The following is a 24,469-nucleotide window of genomic DNA, read 5'->3' on the forward strand; positions in this document are numbered from 1 at the left end:
CATTTTGCAAAATTCGAGCCAGCCATTATAAGTTTTGACATATTCATATATGCACACAATAATAATTGTCATAAATATATCGTCTTAACAATTAAATTACGAAAAAACAAAAAATCATAAACCCTTACCAAAAAGCGTTACCTAGCATTTTCAAGACGACGTACAAGTCTTAAACACTTACGAAGTCTACAAACATATGTAACAATTCATCTAAACACTTCAATCCAAAATAATGGATCCATCGGACATCGGAACATCTCTCGAACATTACTACTTTTGTCTTCATCATCAACATCCGCATTGTCGCTAGCATTGGTGTTGGCATTGCCATTGTTGACATTATCGATAATAATATTTGGAAATTGACGATGAAGATAGTTCAAACAGACGCAATAATCCGGAGCTATCAAATTTTTTCGTGGTCCGTTGTTCGTCCACGTCACATTATCACGAACTTTATCATCATCATCATCATCATCATCATCATCATCATCATCATCATCATCATCATCATCATCATCATCATCATCATCATCTATTTGCAAAGAATGCTTAGTATTTAAGCCTCTAAGCTCCCGGAAGTTAACCAGCAGGGCTTGTTTCTCTTCAATCGCCCATCAACATTCTTCGTAAAGAGAAAATTAATTCACCCCAAAACACTTTTATTGTTTTGTCTCCTACAAACATGTACATCAAACCCATAAACTATTAAGTAAATGCAGTACTTAGACCACCAAACTAAAGAATTAAGAGGTCTTCACACTGCCATTAAACATATAACTAATCAAGTTATTGGCAAATCAATTTGTGGTTGCTACCGACCTGTTTAACCAACTACATATATGTATTTCAATTGAATATGTACATGTAAACTGAGTTTGCTTCTCGCAATCATCAAAGTTCCACACAAATCTTTAAGTTAATAAAATAAATTGGAAATCTCAACAATCCTTTGTCTACGAAAAGAAGAATATGATTTGGAAGAACCACAATAATACATACACAAATACACTATGATTTTGCAGTAACAAAATGGCAAAAAGAAGAAAAAAAAAAGGAACTCATTTCTTCTAATAATATGACATTACCCCCGGAAACAAATTCACTTCGCACTACCATTAAGCAAACGAAATTTATATGGACAAATACAATAAACACAACTAGATAATTAAGCTATTTCAAAATTTTGACTCCAATGCGTACTAGTATACATCTTCAACAACAAACGTAATTTTTCTTGCACACATCTATGTATGTATCATCATATCAGTTACATGCACTTTAATATATAAAATATGTCCAAAATCAAACACACCAATTTTTTGTATTATTATTTGAATATGAATTGCATAATTAAACACATTAACAAGTAAACATATTGCACATGTTTTTCAGAAGATGACATATAAACCATAACCTGACATTTTAATATATAACTAAAATAATGTACATAACAAATGCTATAGGACTGTTAACCGAATGCAGAACCAACATACCAAATCAGAAATCACACATTGAACAAGAACCAAAAATTAATAGGTTAATATAAAGAAAGGACCAACTAAAATAATTCAAATCCCCTTTGTATTTGAAAGAATCGAGCGCAATTATAACACAAATTTCACATTAACAAAGGTAAAGTAAAAAAAATTAAAAGACAAACAACAACAAATAGATTTATCTAACAGCAAACCTTATCTCAAATTGGGTGTTCGGTTCGTTAGAATCCTTACAACGGCGTCTCCCATCTTACCATAAACTAAAAGATTACAAATATAAGAAAACAAATTATACCGAAACTAGATATAGATGAACCACAAATCTAAAATGAAGAACCACAAATCTAACAAGTTATAAGCTGTTGTTAAACAACGAGAACGAACAAATACCTCCCAAGTCGTACATAGCGAAGGAGACTTGCCCTAATGTCTTCAGACGATCGTCGTGTTCCTTAGCTTGCATAAAAAAATACATTACATAAATTAACTAAAACAGAAACAAGAATTTTGTGCTTCAATTGGGATACTGGTGAGGAAGACAAATTGTCTTTTACACATAAGAGAAGAGGAACGACTTTTTTTTTTTTTTTTGTTTTCTGCTTTTGACGAGGGTTTTGTGGTAATGGAAAGAGTGAGAGAGAAAATAACTATTTATATAAGATATATTGGTAATTGTTACAATTAAGAGGGGCTCACTCGTAATTTCACATCGAGATAAAAAACGGGATATGGTGATGATAGATAATCCACCCGATTTTGGGCTGACTATTTATCAACCAATTTGATGATAAAAAGTGTGGGCCCATTTATCAAGAGGTGACCCAACAGTCAAACCAAACTGCATATTAAGTGAGACCCATTGTCCCATCCAGCCCAAGCACTCAAACCAAAAGAGCCCTTAGTGGATATATTATATAAAAGGTTGAAATACTTTAGAATAAATTAAAATTAAAATTAAAATTTACTATACATTTTGCCTAGATTCTAAAAAATTCCTCATTAGTTTCTCAAAGTTATAAATCCTATTTGATTTGAGGTCTAGAGATCATTAAATGGTTAAAGCTTAAAACATAAAGCCATAATAAAAGTAGAATGTAACGTTTATATAAATCTAAGTAAAAAAATGCCAAATATAAACGGAAGATGTATTTAATGTGTGATATGTATGGGTATCCACAGATTTCCATCCGACATTTTTCAATTTTAGAATATTGATTTTCATTCTGAATTTTGAGATTTCGATCTCTGATTTTTTTGACTTTTTTAGTCGAGATCAAAATACATTTGAGATCACAGTTTCCGATTCAATTTTAATTTTGACATTTACAATACAATACTAATTGATATGCCTAATTGGGCCAACCCAATGAGCCTACAATTTATTTATCTAATGGATCACAAACCCAATATTTAAGACTACTACCACCGAGGCCTAATCACCTTCAAGTAAGGTTTGGGCCCGACAATCTCAACTAAGCTATAAATAAAGGTTTGAACTCATTCCTTAAGGTACGTCCTATTAACTGAGCAATACTATAATATGTATTCTCTGAACTATTTCCACTATCCGCACGTCTGACTTGAGCGTCGGAGGGGTTTCCGCCGGATCAACCCCCGACCTAGTTCACGTGTTCTATGATCGCAGGTATCTCAAGGTCATCAAGCTCGTGAGCCAGTGATCCACTCTGCTCTTCCAGCTCATCCTACTTCAACTCTCTAAGTATCTCAAGGTCATCAAGTTCGTGAGCCAGTGATCCACTCTGCTCTTCCAGCTCATCATACTTCAACTCTCTAAGGTGATCTAACTTTAGCATCATCACTAATGTTATTTGTTTTATACTAATAAAAAATAGAATTTCCGATCATCATAGATTTAGACTAAAAAAATCCAATTTTTGAAACAAGTTTTTCATTCCGATTTCAAAAAATATTTAGAATTTTAAAAGTACTACGTATAATAATCTTAATCTGATCTCAATTGTTTTATAATAAATAGGGTAAAGTACAACAACCCCTGAGGTATGATCAAATTATGAAAAATTCCCTCTTGTTTGGATAATTACATTTACCCCTCAACTATGAATTTTCTTACACCTCCACTCTTATGGTGTTAAATTCAACATAATCATCTAAATTCCGTGGAATGTTCTCTAGTTTGTACATGTTTTGTGCAAAAATACAATTTCTGATACACCACAATCTGATATATACAAGTCAAGAAAACACTTCTTATCATCATCTTGCTTCAAAATGTACAGCTGGGATAAAATGTGTACAAATTGAATGTTCCATATAATTTAGAAGATTCCTCTAAATTTGAAACCTCAAGGGTGAGCGTGTAAGAAGATTTATAGTTGATGGGTGGTTGTAATTACCCAAACAAGAGGTTTTTTTTTGTAATTTGACAATACTTCAGGAGTGGTTGTAATTATCTAAATAAAAGGGTTTATTTTGATAATTTGACCATACGATGGTTGTAATTTATTAATATAAATATTATGAATTTGATTCATTAATTACTGAAATTCTGAGTGGTAATATAGTAATTAATATGTTCTTATTTTGGTAAAAAGAAGTAAATGGAGATGTCAAATATATATGGAATCGGATTCCATCAATTTCCAATAAACTGTAACAAAGATTTTCTTGTCAAAACTGTAAAAACTCTCTCTCTCTCTCTCCCCTTTCTTCTTATACCAAAACGAAGGCAAAACCTTGAACAAAAACAGAAAAAAAAAAATTAAAAAAAATTGAGGTAGAAATGGCGAAGAGAAGCAGCGAGTTTCAAGTGTACAACAGCATGACGAAGCAGAAAGAGATATTTAAGCCGAGAGCGGAGGGCAAAGTCGGAATGTACATCTGCGGCGTTACATCCTACGACTACAGCCATATCGGCCACGCGCGTGCCTACGTTGCCTTCGACGTTCTCTACAGGTTTCAAATCTTAGCTCTTCTTCTCTGATTTTGTGCGTTTGATAATCCTCTGCAAATTAAGTTCTGCTTTAGCTGAATTTTTATTAGGGCAACTTTTTAATTTGGGATTTTCGAAATTAGGGCTTCAAGTTGGTATCCTGGCTGGTTGACTTAATCACTACACTATTTTACATAAACAGTCTCAGATTGAAATTTTTAGTATGCATACAATCTATATGATGATTTCTTCTAATTATTTATTGCTATTGGGTATTGTTGATTTTCCATCATCTATTTACAGATTCTGTCGGAAATTTAATTTGTTGGAATTTGATGCTGCAGATATCTGAAACATTTGGGGTACGAGGTTGTTTATGTCCGCAATTTCACTGATGTCGACGACAAGGTGAGAATGTCATAAATGCAATTATGTCACAGTACTGTGAAATCTGCAGAAAATAAAATCTGAATTTATGATATATGTGGAAATTAAGATGATGAATTGCTTGAAAAGAGAACAAGGATCTTGCTTATATTGATGTTATGATGACAACTTAGTAGAAGATCAACGAAATGTCGATAGATCATATATTTTGGTTCAAGTATGTAAAGGTGGAAAATGTGAATTTAGTCCTAAGTAATGCTAAAACACGAGGCATTTTCTTGTTGAGCTACATTGTTTATTGGGATGGATTTTGCAGATTATTCGAAGAGCAAATGAGCTTGGGGAGGATCCAAAGGCATTGAGTGGTAGATTTTGCCAAGAGTTTCTAAAAGATATGGCCGATCTACAATGCCTTCTTCCCACTCATCAGCCACGTGTCACTGATCATATGGATGAAATCAAGAACATGATTGCTCAGGTCCGTTGCATGCACTATTATTTCTTTTCACACCATGATTGCGATTCGTTTCTATATTGTTTTATGTTGTCTACACACTTATGTTTGGTAAACCTAAGTATTGGTTTATGTTGTCTACACACTTATGTTGACTAATTCCAGTTCTGTCCCAAAAAAAAAATGAAATTGGAATGAAAAAACTTGTTCTAAAATCGGTGGAATTCGGAATTTTCAAATTTTAAGTCACTTAAAATACCAAATACGTAATAATATTGATACTGTAAGTTTATTTTTTTGAAAAAAAATGATGCTTTCGGAAATTAAATCGGAATCTAATACATATTCCAGTTCTGTTCCAAATAAAACCGGAAACATGGGAAATTGGAACTTTCGGAATTGAGAATGAAAAAGGGATTGTTCCAAATTGGATCAAAATCGGCGAAATTTGGAAATTCGGCTCCAATTTCCGCTTTCCTTTCTAAATCAGGTTTCTGTCAATTTGGATCTTGTTTTCTGCAGATTATCAAGAATGGATGTGCTTATGCTGTCGATGGTGATGTCTACTTTTCCGTTGATAATTCCCCAAATTACGGTATTCTATCGGGACGAAAATTAGAAGACAATAGAGCTGGCGAACGAGTTGTTGTCGATGAGAGGAAGCGAAATCCAGCAGATTTTGCTCTGTGGAAGGTCAAATTTAAACTTTAATTCATTACAATTTACAATGTTTTATTTTCTTCAATACAATGTTTTATTTTATTATTATTTTTAAAATGCAGGCTGCAAAGCCAGGGGAGCCACTGTGGGACAGCCCGTGGGGCCCGGGGAGGCCAGGGTGGCACATAGAGTGCAGTGCTATGAGCGCTCACTACCTCACACATGCATTTGATATTCATGGTGGTGGAATGGATTTAATCTTCCCCCACCACGAAAACGAGATTGCTCAGAGCTGTGCCGCTTGCTCCGACAGCAAAATTAATTACTGGATGCATAACGGTTTCATTACTTTGAACGACGAAAAGATGTCTAAATCCGAGAAAAACTTCTTCACTATCCGTGAGGTAGGGGGAAAAAAAAAACTCCTGGTGTTATAAATATTAGCAAAAAAAAGCCCTAAATGGTGCGTTTTTTGGGGTAGTTTGCTAATATAATTAAAATCATAGGGGGAATTTTGTTAATATTTATTACAAGGGAAGTTTTTTTAAGACAACTAGAGTAAAAACAGGGGTGCGAAATGCAATTTCATCAAGAAAACACGCCTAATTTTTGCCTTGTATTCAATACTGAAGAAACTATTACTGTTTTTATCTTGATATCCTTTTTTTTTTTTTTTTAATTATACAGGTTACAGAATTATACCATCCACTAGCACTGAGGCATTTCCTTTTGGGAACGCACTACCGCTCCCCCGTTAATTATTCAATATCACAGATCGAAATTGCATCTGAAGCGGTCTTCTATGTATATCAGGTGAAAAAATCTCACTTTGTATACAAAAGCAAATATTATTGTTTATGAACAACTTTTTTATTCCTTTAATTTTTTGTTTATCACTTGCAGACTTTGCAAGATTGTGATGATGCTTTATTAGCATTAAAAGAAGAAATTGAAGTAAACGGAAAAAAAGTACGATTAACTCCTGCTGGCCAAGAATGCCTCACTAAACTGCACGAAGATTTCGAGTCAAAACTGGCAGACGATTTACACACACCCACTATACTGAATTCTTCTCTCCAAGAAGCTTTCAGATTTATGAATACATCCATAAGCATGCTCAAGGCACGTATTTCTCGTACAATTACTATCTTTTCATTTTTCTTTTAAATAAATTTCCCCTTTATTGAGATATTTGTTTCATTATGCATATATTTCCAGAAGAAGCAGCAGAAGCAACAGCAATTATCGATAGCTAAGTCCCTCATTGATCTACAAATAAAAGTCAAACAAGTCTTGGATGTTCTTGGTTTGCTCTCGAGTTCAAGTTATACTGAGGTGTGTGCATATTTTTCAGTTAATCGGATTTAGCTAAAAAAGTCCTCAGTGTTATAAATATAAGCAAAACAACCCATATTATGCATTGTTTTTCCACACAACCCCACTAAACGGTGGTTATTTGCTAATATTTATAACACGAGGAGTTTTTTGTACAATTAGAGTAAACACAGGGGTGCTAAATGCAATAAACTCTATATATTGGATTTGTTTATAACAACACTCTGCATCGCAGGTTTTGCAACAGCTGAAGAACAAAGCTTTGAAAAGGGGAGGATTAACCGAAGAAGATGTTTTGCAATCGATCGAAGAAAGAATGTTAGCTAGGAAAAACAAAGAGTTTTCGAAGAGTGACGAGATAAGGAGTGATCTTGCTGCTAAGGGAATAGCTTTAATGGATGTGGGAAAAGAAACGGTGTGGAGGCCTTGTGTGCCTGTGCAACAAGAACAGCAAATCGAGCGGGTCCCACAAAACAAACTTCCTCTGCATGAAGAATCGGTTGCGCTAGTTGATCAGTAGCAGAATGCAGCCAAACGTGTTTACTAGGTAAGTTATAGCGATACTTCTAACTTATAAGTTTCTTTTTCATTTGATGTTTTTTTTTTTTTTACTTTTGGGGTCGACCCTAAAATTCCGGACATGCCCGAATGTTTTTGGAAGAATGAGGTTTGTTTATTGGAAAACTGTGTATTGAAACTCCTAATTGGAATCCAGTTATGGAATCGAAAACTAGTAGAATTACATGATCTTGTTTCGGCTAATCATATAATGAACACGTAACGAAAATAATTATCAAGGTGTAATATTAATATATATCTGTAACAATTCTTTATATATATATGTGTGTGTGTGTGTGTGTGTGTGTGTGTGTGTGTGTGTGTGTCAAAAAGGTAATTGGGTAGAAGAAACTTTATTTATTTGTTGAGTGCACAAGTTTTTCAAATCTGTGCAAATCTTTCTTTTCCCTTTTTCCCACCAAAAATGGAATCATTGTCATCAACAACTTCAGTAAGACCAAAAATCAGGAGGTTTCTCTAATAATTATATTTTGATATATCATGTCTTTATTTTATTTTATTTTAATTAAAATTTTCAATATTTTTTTGTACTTATTTTATCACGATCACTTTCGTAGAAGTGAAAGAGTCGTGCAAAACGCGACGTGGAAAGTTGCTATTATTAAAAGATATTGTATTTCACCCTTTTTGACAATCTTCATCTTTTTTTAATTTTTATTTTATTTTTATTTTAAAAAATAAAATTGTGGGAGCTGCAAATTTAGGTGCTTGTATATTTTGGAATCCATTATGGTGTTTTCGTGCTTACAACTAAGCTTCTTTATCCACACATACCATTGGTTGCTCACTCTTTTGCCCATATACATACACATATACATACATATACATACAACTTTAACTTGTATTGTATCCAATCGAGTTTCTTTCACAATTTTTTTCTTCTTCTTATAAGTTTCTTTTACGACCTCAAACGCTACCGATCATCTTGTAGTGGATTGACGTAAAAATGTGCATACTCTAAATTTATATTGTATTCAACACACATATAAATGTTCATAACAACAAGTAATTTCGATCCACTCTCGAATCTCCACCACAGGGCAATTTCTGACTAAACTCAATCGATATCAATAAAAAATCTTAATGTTGATAATTATTTATCGCTTCGAATTTACATTATGTGCGCTGGTGGAGCTACTTTTTATCCGGCCAAGGCGAACTCAAATCCACTGTCGCTCATTTTTTTCTAAAGAAATTATATTTATAATTATTTATTTAATGTATCAAAACCACCGAATTCATATCATCTAGTACATGTAACATTTAATTTATCAGCCATAATTCAGAAAAATCAAATTAATTTAGTTTATAATCTTGTTTGTTCTTTAAGAGTCTTTTCTTCCATCCATATGCTGTGCGATTCAAGTTTGGACAGCAAGCCAATTAAGAATCGTGTGTCGGTCTGTCTTGATTAGGAAAAACAAATTGAATATAATTATTTGTTAGTGTATAATTACTTTTTTAAATATTCTTAAAGATATAACTATAAGAACTAGTCTTAGGTGATTGGACCCACGTTAATTATGTAATAATACACTTGTTTGAAACTTGAGGATTTTTAGTTGCAAACCCAAACTAAAAATGGGTCGTTTAAGAATATTCTTGAAATCTATAGAAGTTTGAACTTTGAACATTAGTATCTGCAATCTTCTATTTTAGTCTATTACTACTTGCTAAACACCATTAGACACTAATACTCTTTCAAATCAGAAAACTGAGATTATAGTATTTGTTAAAAGTAATTTTATCTATGTCATCTTCTACACCACTTCATCCATCTGTGTCGTTCAGATTTGTCTCACTCTCGCTTCCCGACGTTGCAATCACCAAAACTCTTCTATACACTGTCTCACACGCACGCGCACACACCCACATAGTGACACACACACAAACACACACACCACACACGTTGCATACACATATAATCACATTCTCGCACAATAGTCGTTTAGAAAATCAAATCTACTTATTTTGTTGGTTTAGTTTGTTTAGTCATTTTCTATTCACCAAAAAAAAAATACATAAATAAAATCATAGAATAAGTGATGGATGTGAGAAATATTTCCCTTGAGAAAAATAAATTTGAAAATATAGAGAAATCCGAGAAAAGAGAAATCGATTATCCTAAACACTACACCTGCTGAAATACAATATTTTTTTTTTCAAATTTGATTTACAAACAATCGCACACATGTACAAATCGATGTGTGTAAAATATATATATATATGTACCGTAGAACTCAATAAAACTCATCGAGTGCAATAGAGAACAAATCGGGAAAAAATCAACAACCGCAACTTCCTATTCGAGCTGATTTTAATTTTGTTCAAACCTGATTCTAATTGAGCCGGCTTGGGAAGCTACGGCTCGGCTGGAGCTAAGCTAAGGTGTAAATCTAGCCCAAAGCCATCATCATAGCCAGGCCCATTATCCACCGTTGAAAATCTACTCAAAGAAGGCCCATCTAATTTTCCACTATGGGCCTTAATTGTTTGCTGGGGCCCAACACCTACGAAGCTACGCTCCCCTACACCGCCGGCGTACGGTTGGCTCCCTACACCCCTCCCGCTGTTCGAAGCAGGAAACACGCAGCCATGTGCCACTTGGAACGGCTGCGCCTGCGCGGCGCGTTGGAAGTAAACCCACGACGGCGGCGCCGACGAGGGAACCATGACGGATCCGGCGGGGGGGAGGAGGTGGGACGGCGGGGCGAAGGCGGAGACCATAGGGCTGCGGATGTATGAAACGGCGGCGTTTCGGGTGGCCTGCATTTGCGCGCGCTTGAGCTGCTGCCTCTCCTTCTTGTGCGCGTTCTGGTGGCCGCCGAGGGCCTGCGAGTTCGCGAACTCCCGGTAGCAGTACTGGCACTCGTACCTCCGGCCGCCGGAATCCGGAGACTCCGGCGGCGTTCTGGCGGATTCGGCATCTTCGGATTGGTGATCTTCGGTGACGTTGAAGCCGAAGAGCTTCAAGCCCCCATTGGTTTCGGTGCTGCATGGTTTTTCTTGATATTCGTACTCCGCCATGCTATACATACATATATATATATATATATACAACCGTGTGTGTGTATATATATATGTTGTGTGTGTGTGTGTGTTTTTCTTGGGTGAGAAAGAAAAGAAGATTGGGTTTGAAAATGAGAGAGAGAGAATTGGGAGCGTGGTTTAGGAGAGTTATTGCATGTGTGAGGGGTATTTATATATATATACAAGTCTCAAAATGTTATATTATATATAATATTTAATTATTATATAGTTTTATTTGATGTGTATATATATATATATATATATATATATATATATATATATATAATTATATATAAGATGAGAGAGAGAAGAGAGAGATGGTTGCGGACATCCCAATAAGAAGAAAGGTAAGTGCACTTGTCTTTTGAACTAACATCTTTGTATATTTGTCCGATTCATGAAATAACATTATTACTGTGAAGTTACCAGAATACCCTCGGAAGTTCTTGATGATAAAATTTCGTCCACAATATTATACTCAAATGTAAATTAGGAGATTTAACTTTGATACCACAATAATCTAAGGCAGGGAGGTAATAAATCTTATTATTTCTTCATAAAAATTGACAATAATATAATGTAATAAATAACCAATAATTCAAGAATTTAAATATCCACCTTAGCACAAAAAAGGATTTGCATTTGTTTAGCCGACAGAAATTACCAACCTTTTTTTTTCTCTCACTAGAAAATAGCATCAAAGTCAAAAGAATCGAGGAACAATGACTTGCAAGATATATGTCTCCTCATCAAATATATTTTTATTATATTTATTTGTATATAAATGAAAACAAATAGACTTATATATTATATAATAATATATTGAGATGCATTTGAAGATCTAGCACCGTCGATCCAGGCCTTAATCAGGACTGCATGGCCCACGTGTCAACATCATATCCTCATGCATATCTCTACCATTTGATCATCTATTCATAATATAGTGTTATATATATTAATTAATTATATACATTGTTAAAACACACTGATCAATTATAATTACAATATCCCTCATTGATTATAATAATTATATGGTGATAGGTTCTCACTAAATTCCAACTATAAATATATCGTCTCTTTCACCCCTCTAAATCGGTGATTATATATATACACACTAATATAGTACGTAATTTACTAGAATATTCAAAAAATATAAGCTCATATATATCATATATATATATATATCCAAACATATACATACATGCATGTGTGTGTATATAATGGGCCCGTGTGTGGGGACAAAAACTAGTTTGATGATGAATTATTGTACAGAATGTATGCGTGATTGACGTTGAAATTTAATAAGCTTAGCTTTACATGGTAAAAGATCTCCCCGAATCTTACTAACTACATAATATGATGAGAGAGATAGACACATAAGTTTTAGAGAGAGATAGTAAATTGAAATTAAATGTGTTGATTTTCTTAATTATTAATTAATTAAACTAATGATAGAGAAATAGGGCTTCCAAAGTCTTCACCACAACTCCAAGTGCATGACCCACCTTGTCTCCACTTTTACGTGTGTGTGTGTGTGTTCAATTTCTCATCCACAAATTCAAATTCAATTGGATTTTTACTACAAGTTACGTATAGTGAAATATATTTAATAGTTTTTCGTAAGTACTCCTCATGGTCACACATACACATGAATGTGTGTAAATATGACATTATCAAAAATGTTTTGAGTGACAACATCTATTTTTTATATAGTTAGGCAAAAAGTGTTGTCGCTATGCTTGTCACATGTCGCTAATGCTTTATAGTGACAATAAATAAGGATTAACTGACAACGAAAAGAGCTATTAGTGACAAAAAAAAAAAAAATACTGTCACTTAATGTATGCATTGAGTGACAACTTCTGCATTTGTCACAAGTGATGCAACTTTTTCTTGCAACGTAAGTCTACTTGCTAAGACCCAAATAAGCTCAAATTTATTTTCAAATGACAGAAATTCAATAGTAAGTTGAGCTTTAAATAACTGAAAAAATTATGGCAATAGATTTAGGGCTCGCGTGATTCTAATAATTTTAAATTGAATTATTTTTTTACTGACTAATTAATTAATTGGTTGGTATGATGTTCAGTACGTAAGATTATTGTGAATTTTAGTTAGTTTGAATCTTGTAAATCGAACATATTTTAAACTCTTTTACAAGATACTTCACTTTTACTAATTACCAAATCAATTGTAACTAAATAATAGCAATCAAAGAAGGCCATAAGAAGAAAAAAAACTCCCTTGTAGGAAACAACAAATTAAATGAAAATCCCCAACAAAAATTAGCTGACATATTTTATTGAGGCATGCTAGGCTGAAGGCAACATTGTTTACAAGTACTACAACATTGTTAAGGTTGTATGAATTAATTAAGGAGATAAGCACATGGTTACCCCATGCTTATAGGGAAATTACATGTGATTAGTTCTTGTAATTAACCTGCCAATATTTGCACATAGGTGGCCATTTTGGGACCATATATATAAAATTTCATACATACATATATATATGTATATATAATTTCAGTTAGCTTGTCCAATCTATCTTCTCCAAGCTTGTTGATTAATCTACTGATTAAATGTCCTAATCATATAGATTATCGATCAATGTGGGTTACCGCTAATGGTTTACACCGCACTAAATATAAAATTAAACACTTTTAAGGGACTTTAATCATGCTTTAATTATTATTATTGATGGAAGTGATACCAATATTATCGTCTTAAGATCGCCTAAATCCCCGTCGTGGCCCACCAATTTGGTGTTAATCAAGGCGATTAAGCCAATAAGAGCTTGTTACATTGGTTAAACTCGAGATTAATGGACACACATGATCCCATCATATTACAATTTTTTTTCTAATCATCTTTATAAATTTGTTCCCTTTTTACCCCCATTACTTTGGAAAAAGTCCAAAAAGATTAATGCCATAATGTGACTTATTTTCCAAGCTGTAATCCCTTTTTATGGATATGTTCAAAGCATAATTAATCATTAATACAAAACTATGTGGTGTGGGGGTCACTCTTATAATATACAATCATCTATACCTACTTCATTTAATAAATTATTATATGAATAAATTAGTAGGTTTGGGTGGAGTTAGCTTTAAGTCATGTGAAGTGACTCCTCACATATACTATGTGTAGAAAAAATAAACATGTTGATTATTTTATAATTGAGTAATTAATACTAATCTAACCTGAAGCCTAATCCTAGATTACGGTCTAGAATGTCTAAACATATTTTATAAGCTTTGATTCCTCTTCATAAAAAAAAAAAAAAAAAAAAAAAAAAAAAAAAAAAAAAACTTTGATTGCTCTTTGGGTCTTTTTTTTTTCAATTTATAATTAAGTAATTAATACTAATCTAACCTGAAGTCTAACCCTAGGTTACGGTCTAGAATGCCTAAGCATATTTTATAAGCTTTGATTCCTCTTCATCAAAAAAAGAAAAGCTTTGATTGCTCTTTGGGTCTTTTTTTAAGTGACGCGCAGCCATCTATATAGGTGGACTGGGTGAAAAACCTACACTCTCGTTTAATAACTTGAAAACTTGTAAACTTATAAACTATAGAACAACCGTAAACTGTATTAGGCTATTCATGTGTGTCAGACTCGACCTGACGACCGTTGCCAAGGGAATTCGAAGTTGGGTCAATTGACATAATCTCACAAGCTCTTTTGGTCTTTGTAAGGGGTCCGGTGGGGTGGGTAGTTGGCTAGTTACTAATTGGTGTTGTAAATTCTACGTCTGATGAAATATATCGGACAATATTTTTTTCACGTTTAATTTACACACAATCACACACATAACATATAGATATGTAAAATATATATGAAGCAATATGTATGGTATAATAATCTCCAATAAGATTCATTGGGTATAGTATAAAACAAATATTACTACTAATTGGTGAATCAAATGAGACAAATGAAATGTGCTTTGGGTTGGCAATGAAATGGACAACTAGACGGCATAATAAATACCACTTAGCACGTTAATGCAAGGAAAACACATGCACACGTCATGGGGTTACATATTTAATTAAGTATTCTTTAATTATATTCATATAATATAATATATATATCATCAAGACACTTGTTTCCACGTAGACAGCTACGTGTATGTATACTAGAGCTAATGTTACACATCATCGATCATAATACATCAAATTTATTTTGTATGCAAAGTTCTCTTTTACTTTAACACCACATTTTATGAATAGATTGTATTCACAATTGATTCATGGCTTTCAGTCTATATCTTTATACATACTCGGTGCAGAGCAATCTTTCTTACCGGTGTGAGAGAGAGAGAGAGAGAGAGAGAGAGAGAGAGAGAGAGAGAGAGAGAGAGAGAGAGAGAGAGAGAGAGATCAAATAATCATTAATTAATTATCAAATCGGAGGCAAAAGAAAGAATCTAAGCACTGATTAAACTACAGACCGAGATCCAATGAAAAACTACTCCTATGCATGTGAGCGACCAAGTCATGGAGCTATTGTTCTTTAACAAAGAAAACCTTAAATAAACAATTTAAATAAATAAATTATAAAATAAAAAATGCAAGTGTTACGCAGTTGGTCTCAATATAAACAACAAACTTGGTATACGACGCGCGCATGTGAAGACAAGAAATATAAAACAAAGAATATCATATTATATAATAATAATGTAAATGCAATATTTCTTTGTGCATATATAAGGTCATCTCTACGTGAATTAAATACAGTACAGGTCTAAAAACAGATAACCTAAGATGGCATTTTCTGTTGTGTCTGAATATAACATAGGGTGATTAATTTATTCATAGCTCTGAGTTGCACTTCTTCCATTTCAAATATTTATTTACATGTTGATCATTTACTACACTTAAAAAGATATGTTTAAACAATTAATTAACTTGCATTATTACATTATTATTTTTTAAATTTTGAGTGTCTAAATGGGTATTCAAAACAAAATTTAGAGATCCAAAATGCCCTTATAGCATCTCAAATAAAATGTGTATTATATTATTAACCTGTTGAATACAAACTCCAAAAGAAAATTTTCGTCGAAAGTAAAGCAAGATTTACGCCAACACGAAAACATAAACAAATCCAAGTACGGTGACCATTAGGTAAAAGAAAATAGATTAAAAAATGACTAAAATTAAAAGACTTTGGTTTTCCATGTCAATTAATTAGATCCAACAACTAAAACTTAGGATCAGAAAATGAGTAAAAGATTACTGCCTAATTTGTCCATAAAGCAGATTATAATTTACGAAAAAACTTTTAACCTGTAAAAGATATAGTTGAAGTCCAGTCATTCACCATTGATGGTTAAACAAATTTTTATTATGCAAATTATTTCAATCCAAATATGTAAGACGTAACGCACTCGTTATATACGTAGAATATTATATTGGGGTGAATTTATGTCATTTATAATCTATCGGACTTAACTATCAATCAAACGTCTCAAAAATGACAAAATTTGGCTCAATAAGACGCAATTTACATGGGGAGGAAGAAAAACGGAGAATATGTGACTAGTGGGAGTGGACTATGTCGAACAATTAGGGTCTCGGTCGACCTTAATTACTCTGGTGCTGTATGATCCACAAAGGCCACACTTATGGTACAGCCAATGAAATGGTGCAGTGCCTTTTCTATCGCAGTCGTTGCACAGGATATCCTGCGCATGCATCAATAAATATAAGTTTGTCGAAATTTTTTTGTTTCACAAGTTAGAGGAGATGAATTAATTATGCTCACTTGACACTGGTTTCTGTATTCTTCTGGAAGAACTTGAGAAGCCATTAGAGCATCAAGCATGCCAAAGAAGACCTGGATTAAAATTAAAATTATATAATATACACAAGCTAGTGAAAGGTTTTAATCCATAGAAGGTAGAGATAATTCTTACCGACATGTCTCCCATTGATTTACTGCAGATAGGACAGACGTAATGTGTGCAAGCATATGCCTGGTGTGACAGAAATAATAGAGTTATGGTGAATAGTTTATGTATGTTAAGATCCGATCATGGTCCAGAAAGAAAAGGATAAAGAATAGACCTGAAAGCAAGACTGATGCATGCAATGGCCACAAGGAAGAGCCCTCACAACTGTACACGATGTGAACAAAAAATCACAGCATATGGGGCAGTTAGTCTCAAGACCTTTCTCAATGCACTTATGGTCCGCATTCATCGGCAAGCAACAATTGCATGTCATGCAATGGAACAAGTCAACACCAAGTCCTTTGCCGACACGGCATAAATTGCAGAAGGGACAATGATAAATCTCCCTGGAAAAAAAGGGAATTTGAAGGGAAAATAAGGAGGAAGGTCACATTCTCAAGTTTCATCACATTGTCTATGTTAGTCATCTCATTAACTTTACATTGCGTACATCTGCATTTCTCTTGTGCATTTAAACATATTTTCATGCATGTACCACGCATGCACTTGTTCAGATCAAAGGTGAAGGATACAACCTTGACGGAGATATCGAAAGACAAGAAGAAGCACATGCAATGGGGAAAAAAGTCAAAGGAAAGATGTTGTTTTGTGTTTCGCAGACCCAAACTTACCAAATGAAATACAAAACCAATTTTCAGCTACCGGACTACAAATGACAAGTAAAAGTTTGACTTGCTAGAAACAATGGGAAGTTAAAAGGCATACCTCGTTGTATGCTTGTTCAGGTTATTATCAAAATTCATCAGAGTCAACACAGTCATTCTCATATTGTAACTAAATTATCTAGGCATTAACCTACCAATCAAACTGAAACCCTCGTCATCAACTTAATATTTAATGATTTTTTAGTTAAGAAGGGGGGCGCTACAGCATGATTCTGAATGAGAAGAACCTAAAGCAGCCATTTACACTAGAAGAATTAAAAGAAGTTAATGAAGAAATCTTACCTTTCATCATCAAAGAATTTACAACTACTGCAATAGTATTTTGCCATTGGAAGTGCATTGCAAGATGGGGTTATGCAAACTGGTCCAACTTCTTGTACTTGTAGGCAATTCATACACATCATATGAGATGTCGCTTTCCTGCGAAAATAGCAAAATACGTAAAAAATATTTGTCCTACAAAATTCAAGGCAAAGGAATCAGTTTCCTACATTACCTATCCATCGTATGGTCACTGACTTCATCATGGCAGAACCTACATGCAACTAGCTTGCCACAGCAAGCAGCACGGAGTTTGCAGTTTCTTTTGTAATGCTTGCATCCGAAAATTTGTTTCTCAGAATCACGAAATGAGGGAGAGCATCCAAGTGAATCTTCCCCATCTTCAGCTTTGGTTGTTCTTGCTTGTGAAATTTTCTGTTGAGAAGCTATCCAGCGACTAACAAGAGTTAAAGGAACAAAAATACATTAAATGAAAGATAAGGAGAATCATATGAAAAGGCGGGATTAGAAAACAGAAAACAGTAAGAAGTTTGAACCTGGTCATTAGATTTTGAATAAGATATGCTTTCCTTCGTGGATCAAGAGTTGAATCACGAGAGACCCTCCTTACCTCTGCTTCAAGCTCATTTTGGTTCATTCGGAAAATATCTTTCCACCCAGGCTTAAAAGTATTATCACTTTGGTCTGCAGATTCATGTGCTTCATATCCTGCAGATTCATGTACTTCGTACCCTGCAGATTCATGTACTTGATATCTTGAGAACAGCAAATTTTAACAATTACAATGTGACATGCTGCAAGATATTTAGGCCAGCAAACACAAGTAGTGGCATATTTACCGGGAAAAGGAAAAACATAAGTGTTGGCATAAGATGACAAAGAGCAAGTCAGACTGAGTGTTTCAAGTACCTTGTGAAGAGTTGTTCTCTGTCGATACATGTGAAGATGCAGCTGAAGTCCCTTCCCACCATTCATTAAGCCACTCACTGAACATTGTGTTCTTAGTTGCATTTTTCCACGTGTCCATCATTTTATTCTGCTCTTCTTGAGTAAGAGCAGAAGTTACCCAAGGCAGCATTGACTGAAGAACTTCTGCTCCAGTTGTGCCAATAATGCGACCAATCAGTTTGTCCTGCTCCTCCACAGAGAAATATAAGTCAAACAATGGCCAAAGCTCAACTTCTTCACGCATAACATGGTTATCTAAAGTCACTTTAATAGATTTGCACATGCCCTGGATCTTTGTTGCCAGCTCATTATATTTCTTCAAACTATTACTGTGACTTGAAGAACCAGAGGGACTTTCGCTCAAATTTCCCGACACATTTTTCGCATTCAAATTTTCATGAAGTTGAGATAGCTCAGCTAATGCAGAAGAGATATCTTCAAACAATTCTTCTTCCTGCTTGTGGTCTAAAGTGTATGAATGGCTAACATTGTGGAGAGTTTCATTTGATTCTAAAGCAGGGAACACTATATCATCCTCTGCATTACTGTGTGCCCTGTACAAGCCAAATAAAAGACGAAATCTACCACTGAACTGTCTAATGAAATTTTCATCACAATCACTAAGCTTCCCAGATTCAACATCTAGATATTCCAAATCCTTCCGAATTGCTTTGTGAAATTTAAAAATGGTATCGATAGGTCGGGCTGTAAGGTCACTAATATTAGAGTCGGTTTCCGTTTCCCAGTTAAAAAGACTGGACTTGAGAGAAGGAGCACTTGGACCAAAAGATAAAGAGCGCAAAGATTTGGCAGCGGAGAGGGAATTCATTCCTAGGGTATTTCTACTGACACCTAGACCAGGAACACAACAAGACTGGTTAGTCTGAGAAGCCTTTTGGGATAATGTTCCCGAAACCTCTGAAGCTATATTTTCTAAAGAAGAATCTAAGTTTCCATCCTTGACAGTCTTTTCGCATTTACATGCTAGTCCACAAGTTCTACTTTCATTTAATGTACTTGAACACGCACAGGAATTGCAAGACGTTCCAAAATTCTCTTTGGTTTCTTTAATCTCTTCTACAGGACAACCACCAATTGCAAAGGAAGACAAACATATCCCTCCAGGACAACCTTTGCATGCCCAACCAGAGAACAGAGTAACCAGAGCAGTATCTGAAGCTGGAGCTGCAATTTGTAATGGGTTAGGCACAAATTATATACACAGAAGCAGTCTGCAAAAAGTACAACTTAAATGATAACAGTTCCAAAAGATAAAGAAAAGACACTGGCATAGTACCTGCTATGAGCATGTTGTAAAGCAAACACCGAGCTTCATCTTCACCCATAGACCAAACCAACCATGGTAAGAAAGATTCGATCAATCTCAGTGGCATCACGCACAAGCTCTGGTACAGGAGTTCTCGCTGACGTTCAGGGCTGAAATGTTTCCGTGCAAGTGGAAGGACCTATAAATTCAGGACTGAAATGAATTCACCATTTTCTAGATGCTACAAATTATTATACAAAAGTACTCACAGAAACAAAGGACATTGGATCTCTACCTGACTTTCCTCATTCCGAAAATGCTTCTTCACAGTTTCCATTATATGATCAGCCTGTGAGCATAATTTTGAATAAAATTCAGCAGATGAGTTGGTTCCAGCACTTTCAATACTCTCTATCAAGCACCTGAACTTGTCAAACTCGCTCTCTTCTTCGGCATGTTCCTGGACAAAAGAGATTTCTGCATCTACAGCAGGGAATATAACTTTGTCCTCAGCTATGCTGCAGCAATAGTTTCAAATCAACATTCAAAACAGAATCTCAAAACAAAAAAAAACACAGACAACAGTTCACAAAAGCTGGCAGTTGTACATCCATACTAAATCACAATAAATCGTGATAGCAAAAATTCTGGCCAACATTATTGTTTTTTCACTGTCTCGATGTAGTAAGGTTCAACAAGCAAGGAAAAGTCATGTCAAATCTGGAAACATTAGTCTAAATTTACGTCCATATCCGTACTCATCTATAGCACCTTAAGATGGTGGTAACCCTGCTAGTGCTAGTAACTTTTTGATCCTGGAGGAATGGGTTTGAAATTATGAAAAATGTTACACTAAGCTACGGATTACTTAAAAGAGTTCAGAAAGAACAAATTGTGAGACCAAAAACGTACAAATACCTATGAAAAATGCAGACTTCGGCTATAAATTGGAGCCTCCTATTGAAGGCAGATAGATCAGAAAAATCTTCATTTAATTTTATATTTCTAGCTGCCTCAGCTATATCAATCAATTCCTTTTCAATTGCCTTATGCCAAAGCAATATATCATCTATCGGAAAATATAGCGAGGACGTAGTGGCACCACAATCAGACCGAATATCTCCATCAGAATTCTGGGAAGATTCACAAGAGCGATGTCCGTATTCATTTGGACTACCTGAGCTTCTACTTCTAGGATCATCTTCGTAACACTTGCGCTTGTTGCAAATCTTTAATCCATCCATCCAGGTAAATATAATCTTCATCATGAACAAGAAAGACAAGTCAGAACAAAATATTACCAAGCTCTTTATGCTTGTGCTGCCAGTCAAGTGGCATCTAACCTGTCGGAGCAGCTTTTCATCAGGGATTATTTTGTGCAGGCATTTACGCATATCATGCCGCTCATCTGGTGAAATTGATGACGCAAGCCACGGCAAGAATTCTGCAATCATATTCACGGGAATGCTGCACAAAAATTGCCATACTAAAGATGCTTGCTCCTCGAATGAAAACTTATCGTTGAGCAAGGGGAAGACCTGCCAATTAATGGAAACATGGCAATCAATATACATAATTCTATTCCATAGGGTATGAAAGGGAATATCAGAGAACCGTGATTAACTAAAAACTTTAAATCCAAATTCCTTATTCAAAAAAATTCATCCAAGACCCCTCTTAAGTCCTAAAAAATGACGGTGCACACCTGACATTTTTACATGATAAAGTAAAATTAAATTATTTTAATTCCAAACTTACATTTTGAAGTCCATATACACGAAAAATAAAGTACAAATTACATTCTGGAGACAGATTTTATGTCTCGTGGTTATTCTTTTGATTTACTTCAGAATAACAAATCAAACTGATAAGATAAACAAAGGTGAAGAAGAAAATTGACAAGAATAAGATTTGAATCACATATATTTGCAGCAGAGATGGGAAAAAATGGTATAAAAATAGAGATTACTCCTGGAGCATCAATTAAGTTAAGGTCTCCAATTGTGATGAGAAACTAAATAGAGCAGTCCTGCAAATCTTAGATTTAGCAAAACAATTGGAACTGAAGATCGTACTACTAGGATAAATATGGCACACTACTTCTATATCACATTTAACTAGCGTGATTTGCTTAATATAATGTCTACGACCAGTGTAAGTTCTTTTTTCCTCACAACATTGTCCAAAATCCGAATCACCGCTTCAAATATGTAGCCAAATGCCAACAGAAAAAAGAAAGCATAAAAAGCAAACCTGCTCCTCTTCCTTGGACATGTGCTGACTGATTGATGTCTTCAGGGCTCCTGTACAAGAGGCCAACTCTCTCTTATAGCTTTCTTCATTTTTCATAGAATTGTTTAGCAACGCAAAGAGCTGATCAAAAAGCACACTTTCACCCTCATGTTCAAGGGAGTAAGTCCGTGCCACATTCTTCACACGGATATCAAGTGCTGGAAAGATAACCTGTCATTAACATTTTGAATGACTTTATATTGGTTGCTATGCACAGCTAAGAGGAAGGCAAATAGGATGCACAAAAGATTCCTATAGAATTATTATACATAGTTCAAAAATTTCCTGATAAAGAGTAGTAAAGGAAAAAAAAAGTAAAAAAAAGTCCGTATGAACCGTGTCTGTCATCCATAGAGATCATGTTGGAGTACTAAAAAAATAGTTGGATGGAGGGTTTGAAATTCATTGCGGAGAACTATGAAAGAGTTCCCATTACAGATCAATGCCTTACAACTATAACAAATTGCTCACTGATTCATTAGTAAGAAGAGCGCATAAGTCACTTTTTTTTTTAAATGGCCTAATAACAAGGTTTTACACCACATAAGTCACTTAATTTATAAGATAACGCATTAATGCAAATAAACATAAACTCTTCTTATTCAAAAATCTGACCCATACCAATGCGGTTTTCTGTTAACATAAACTGCCTATAAGATTCTATACGAGATAAGTAAAATGTTATGCATGAACATTAGATATGTCAGCATGTTATTCATGAAGATGAGAATTGACAGAAAAAATGATCCAATAGGCTTACTAGTATCATCAATAGAAACTTCCGTGGTTTCTCCCAAGAAAATACATTCCCGACTTTCAATTCTAACAATTTGGAGAAAAACCATCAATTTTGACAGAATCCATTAGAAATAAACCACAGTATGTGAAGATTGAGTTGTTTTTTAACATTAGGCAAGGATGCCTGTGATTAGATTATGAACAAAATAAATTTAATATCATATTCTATAGCTGTAAAAGCCTGTAACTATCAACCCCCATTCGTGACAAATTTCATGATTAAACCATAACCGTATTACTTGCACTTAACATAACATACAAAGTTGCAACTCAAACAAGCACCTTCTACTGCAACTGCAAGTAATATGCATATGTTTCTACAAATTCGATAAATTTAACTAAGCCGCTTATGATCCTTTGCAGTTTAGTGAAAGAGCATATAGAAATCAAATGAAGAGAAATAGAATAAAACTCACGAACAATTAAAACAATATTGAAGAACTTAATTTCCTGAATTTGGGATAAAATGCTTCGCATGCTCCAAGCAAAACATCCAAGTAGAAATTACTAAAAAAAACATTAGTAAAAACAACACAGCAAAGTACAATAAGCAGCAGATACACTATACACTACTGACAGAAAACACACACACACACCAGCACAAACCTCATCCTCTGCATTGCAGTGGTGCTTGTAAATCGAGCGCAGGAAATGGCACTTCTCCGTTAACTGCTTGATGTCGCCTCCACCTCTATTCGTCGCCAAAGCCATCGCCGACCGGTGAAGACCGTCCAGCTCAGCTCGAATAGCCTTGTGGAAGAACAAAAAAATCCGAATCGGCGACGAAACCCTGAGCGCCGCAGCCGAGTGGCCGTTCTGATCCAAAGGACCAGCTACCGGCGCCGCCGCCATCACCGAAACGCTACCGTTCTGTATCTCCGGCGTCGCCATCAATTCACGAGGTCTGTTTCCCCTTTTATGAATTAGGATTTCCCCCCTATGTACTGGGACTCTTTCTCTCTCTATGAATTCATTTACTTCACGTGATGTGAAATGAAATGAAATGCCGGTGGAGGGTAAATTCGTGATGGATAAATAAATGGGGGGCAATTTATAGTTGAACACGTGGTGGTGCGGAGATTCAAAGTGGCTGACCTGGCGGTAGTGGGACACGTCGGCGAAGTGGTGGTGAGGTTGTCGGGTGTGAATGGCACGTGACGGGAAATGGATAGTACGTGGTGGTTTGATTAATTGACTATACATTGGTCAAATTAGACTATTTATACCGTGATGTAGTATTAAAAATTTAAAATCAATCGTGTCCCCATAATTATTTTTTATTTTGCATGTTGCGTTTTATTATATACCGCATGAATTTGATTATTTTTTTTTAAGCGGTGACGCTTCAATAATAATTACTATGTTAAGTTATAATTAACTGTCAAA

At 34.7% G+C, this 24,469-nt stretch overlaps 2 protein-coding genes and 1 pseudogene across 3 annotated transcripts; 1 reads left to right on the forward strand and 2 right to left on the reverse strand.

The window, feature by feature from the left end:
• Positions 1–4,076: 4,076 nt before the first annotated feature.
• Positions 4,077–7,930, forward strand: LOC105966147 (Cysteinyl-tRNA synthetase, class Ia family protein). The gene is made up of 9 exons (XM_012990705.2): positions 4,077–4,433; positions 4,755–4,818; positions 5,114–5,275; positions 5,774–5,944; positions 6,034–6,315; positions 6,599–6,724; positions 6,815–7,033; positions 7,130–7,246; positions 7,482–7,930. Exons 1-9 carry the CDS (start codon positions 4,261–4,263, stop codon positions 7,764–7,766), a joined length of 1,599 nt encoding a protein of 532 aa, XP_012846159.2. The 5' UTR covers positions 4,077–4,260; the 3' UTR covers positions 7,767–7,930.
• Positions 7,931–9,875: 1,945 nt separating this feature from the next.
• LOC148770405 (zinc finger protein GIS3 pseudogene) lies at positions 9,876–11,020 on the reverse strand (annotated as a pseudogene). The gene has a single exon (XR_016031345.1). The product of XR_016031345.1 is annotated as a zinc finger protein GIS3 pseudogene (transcript).
• Positions 11,021–16,181: 5,161 nt separating this feature from the next.
• On the reverse strand, positions 16,182–24,131 carry LOC105966103 (zinc finger protein BRUTUS). Its single transcript, XM_012990649.2, has 14 exons — positions 23,690–24,131; positions 22,247–22,456; positions 21,337–21,531; positions 20,912–21,252; positions 20,289–20,511; positions 20,024–20,192; positions 18,688–19,911; positions 18,315–18,510; positions 17,993–18,214; positions 17,779–17,916; positions 16,926–17,157; positions 16,775–16,834; positions 16,624–16,695; positions 16,182–16,543 (listed from the first exon to the last, which is right to left on the reverse strand). The coding sequence occupies exons 1-14, from the start codon at positions 23,972–23,974 to the stop codon at positions 16,412–16,414; spliced, it is 3,699 nt and encodes a 1,232-aa protein (XP_012846103.2). The 5' UTR covers positions 23,975–24,131; the 3' UTR covers positions 16,182–16,411.
• Between the last annotated feature and the right edge of the window lie 338 nt (positions 24,132–24,469).

Source organism: Erythranthe guttata, chromosome 5 (genome assembly GCF_056151865.1).
Source record: "Erythranthe guttata isolate IM_541 chromosome 5, IM_541, whole genome shotgun sequence".
In the NCBI taxonomy this organism is placed as follows: Eukaryota; Viridiplantae; Streptophyta; class Magnoliopsida; order Lamiales; family Phrymaceae; genus Erythranthe; species Erythranthe guttata.

Bases quoted from the DNA above. Each gene is read 5' to 3' on its own strand.
- LOC105966147 (XM_012990705.2), top strand. From the start codon at position 4,261: ATGGCGAAGAGAAGCAGCGAGTTTCAAGTGTACAACAGCATGACGAAG. The intron at 4,434-4,754 runs GTTTCAAATCTT...TTGATGCTGCAG, and splicing joins GCCTTCGACGTTCTCTACAG to ATATCTGAAACATTTGGGGT. The intron at 6,316-6,598 runs GTAGGGGGAAAA...TTAATTATACAG, and splicing joins ACTTCTTCACTATCCGTGAG to GTTACAGAATTATACCATCC.
- LOC105966103 (XM_012990649.2), bottom strand. From the start codon at position 23,974: ATGGCGACGCCGGAGATACAGAACGGTAGCGTTTCGGTGATGGCGGCG. The intron at 17,158-17,778 runs GTAAGATTTCTT...CTTTTTTTCCAG, and splicing joins AAATTCTTTGATGATGAAAG to GGAGATTTATCATTGTCCCT. The intron at 16,696-16,774 runs GTAAGAATTATC...ATTTTAATCCAG, and splicing joins AATCAATGGGAGACATGTCG to GTCTTCTTTGGCATGCTTGA.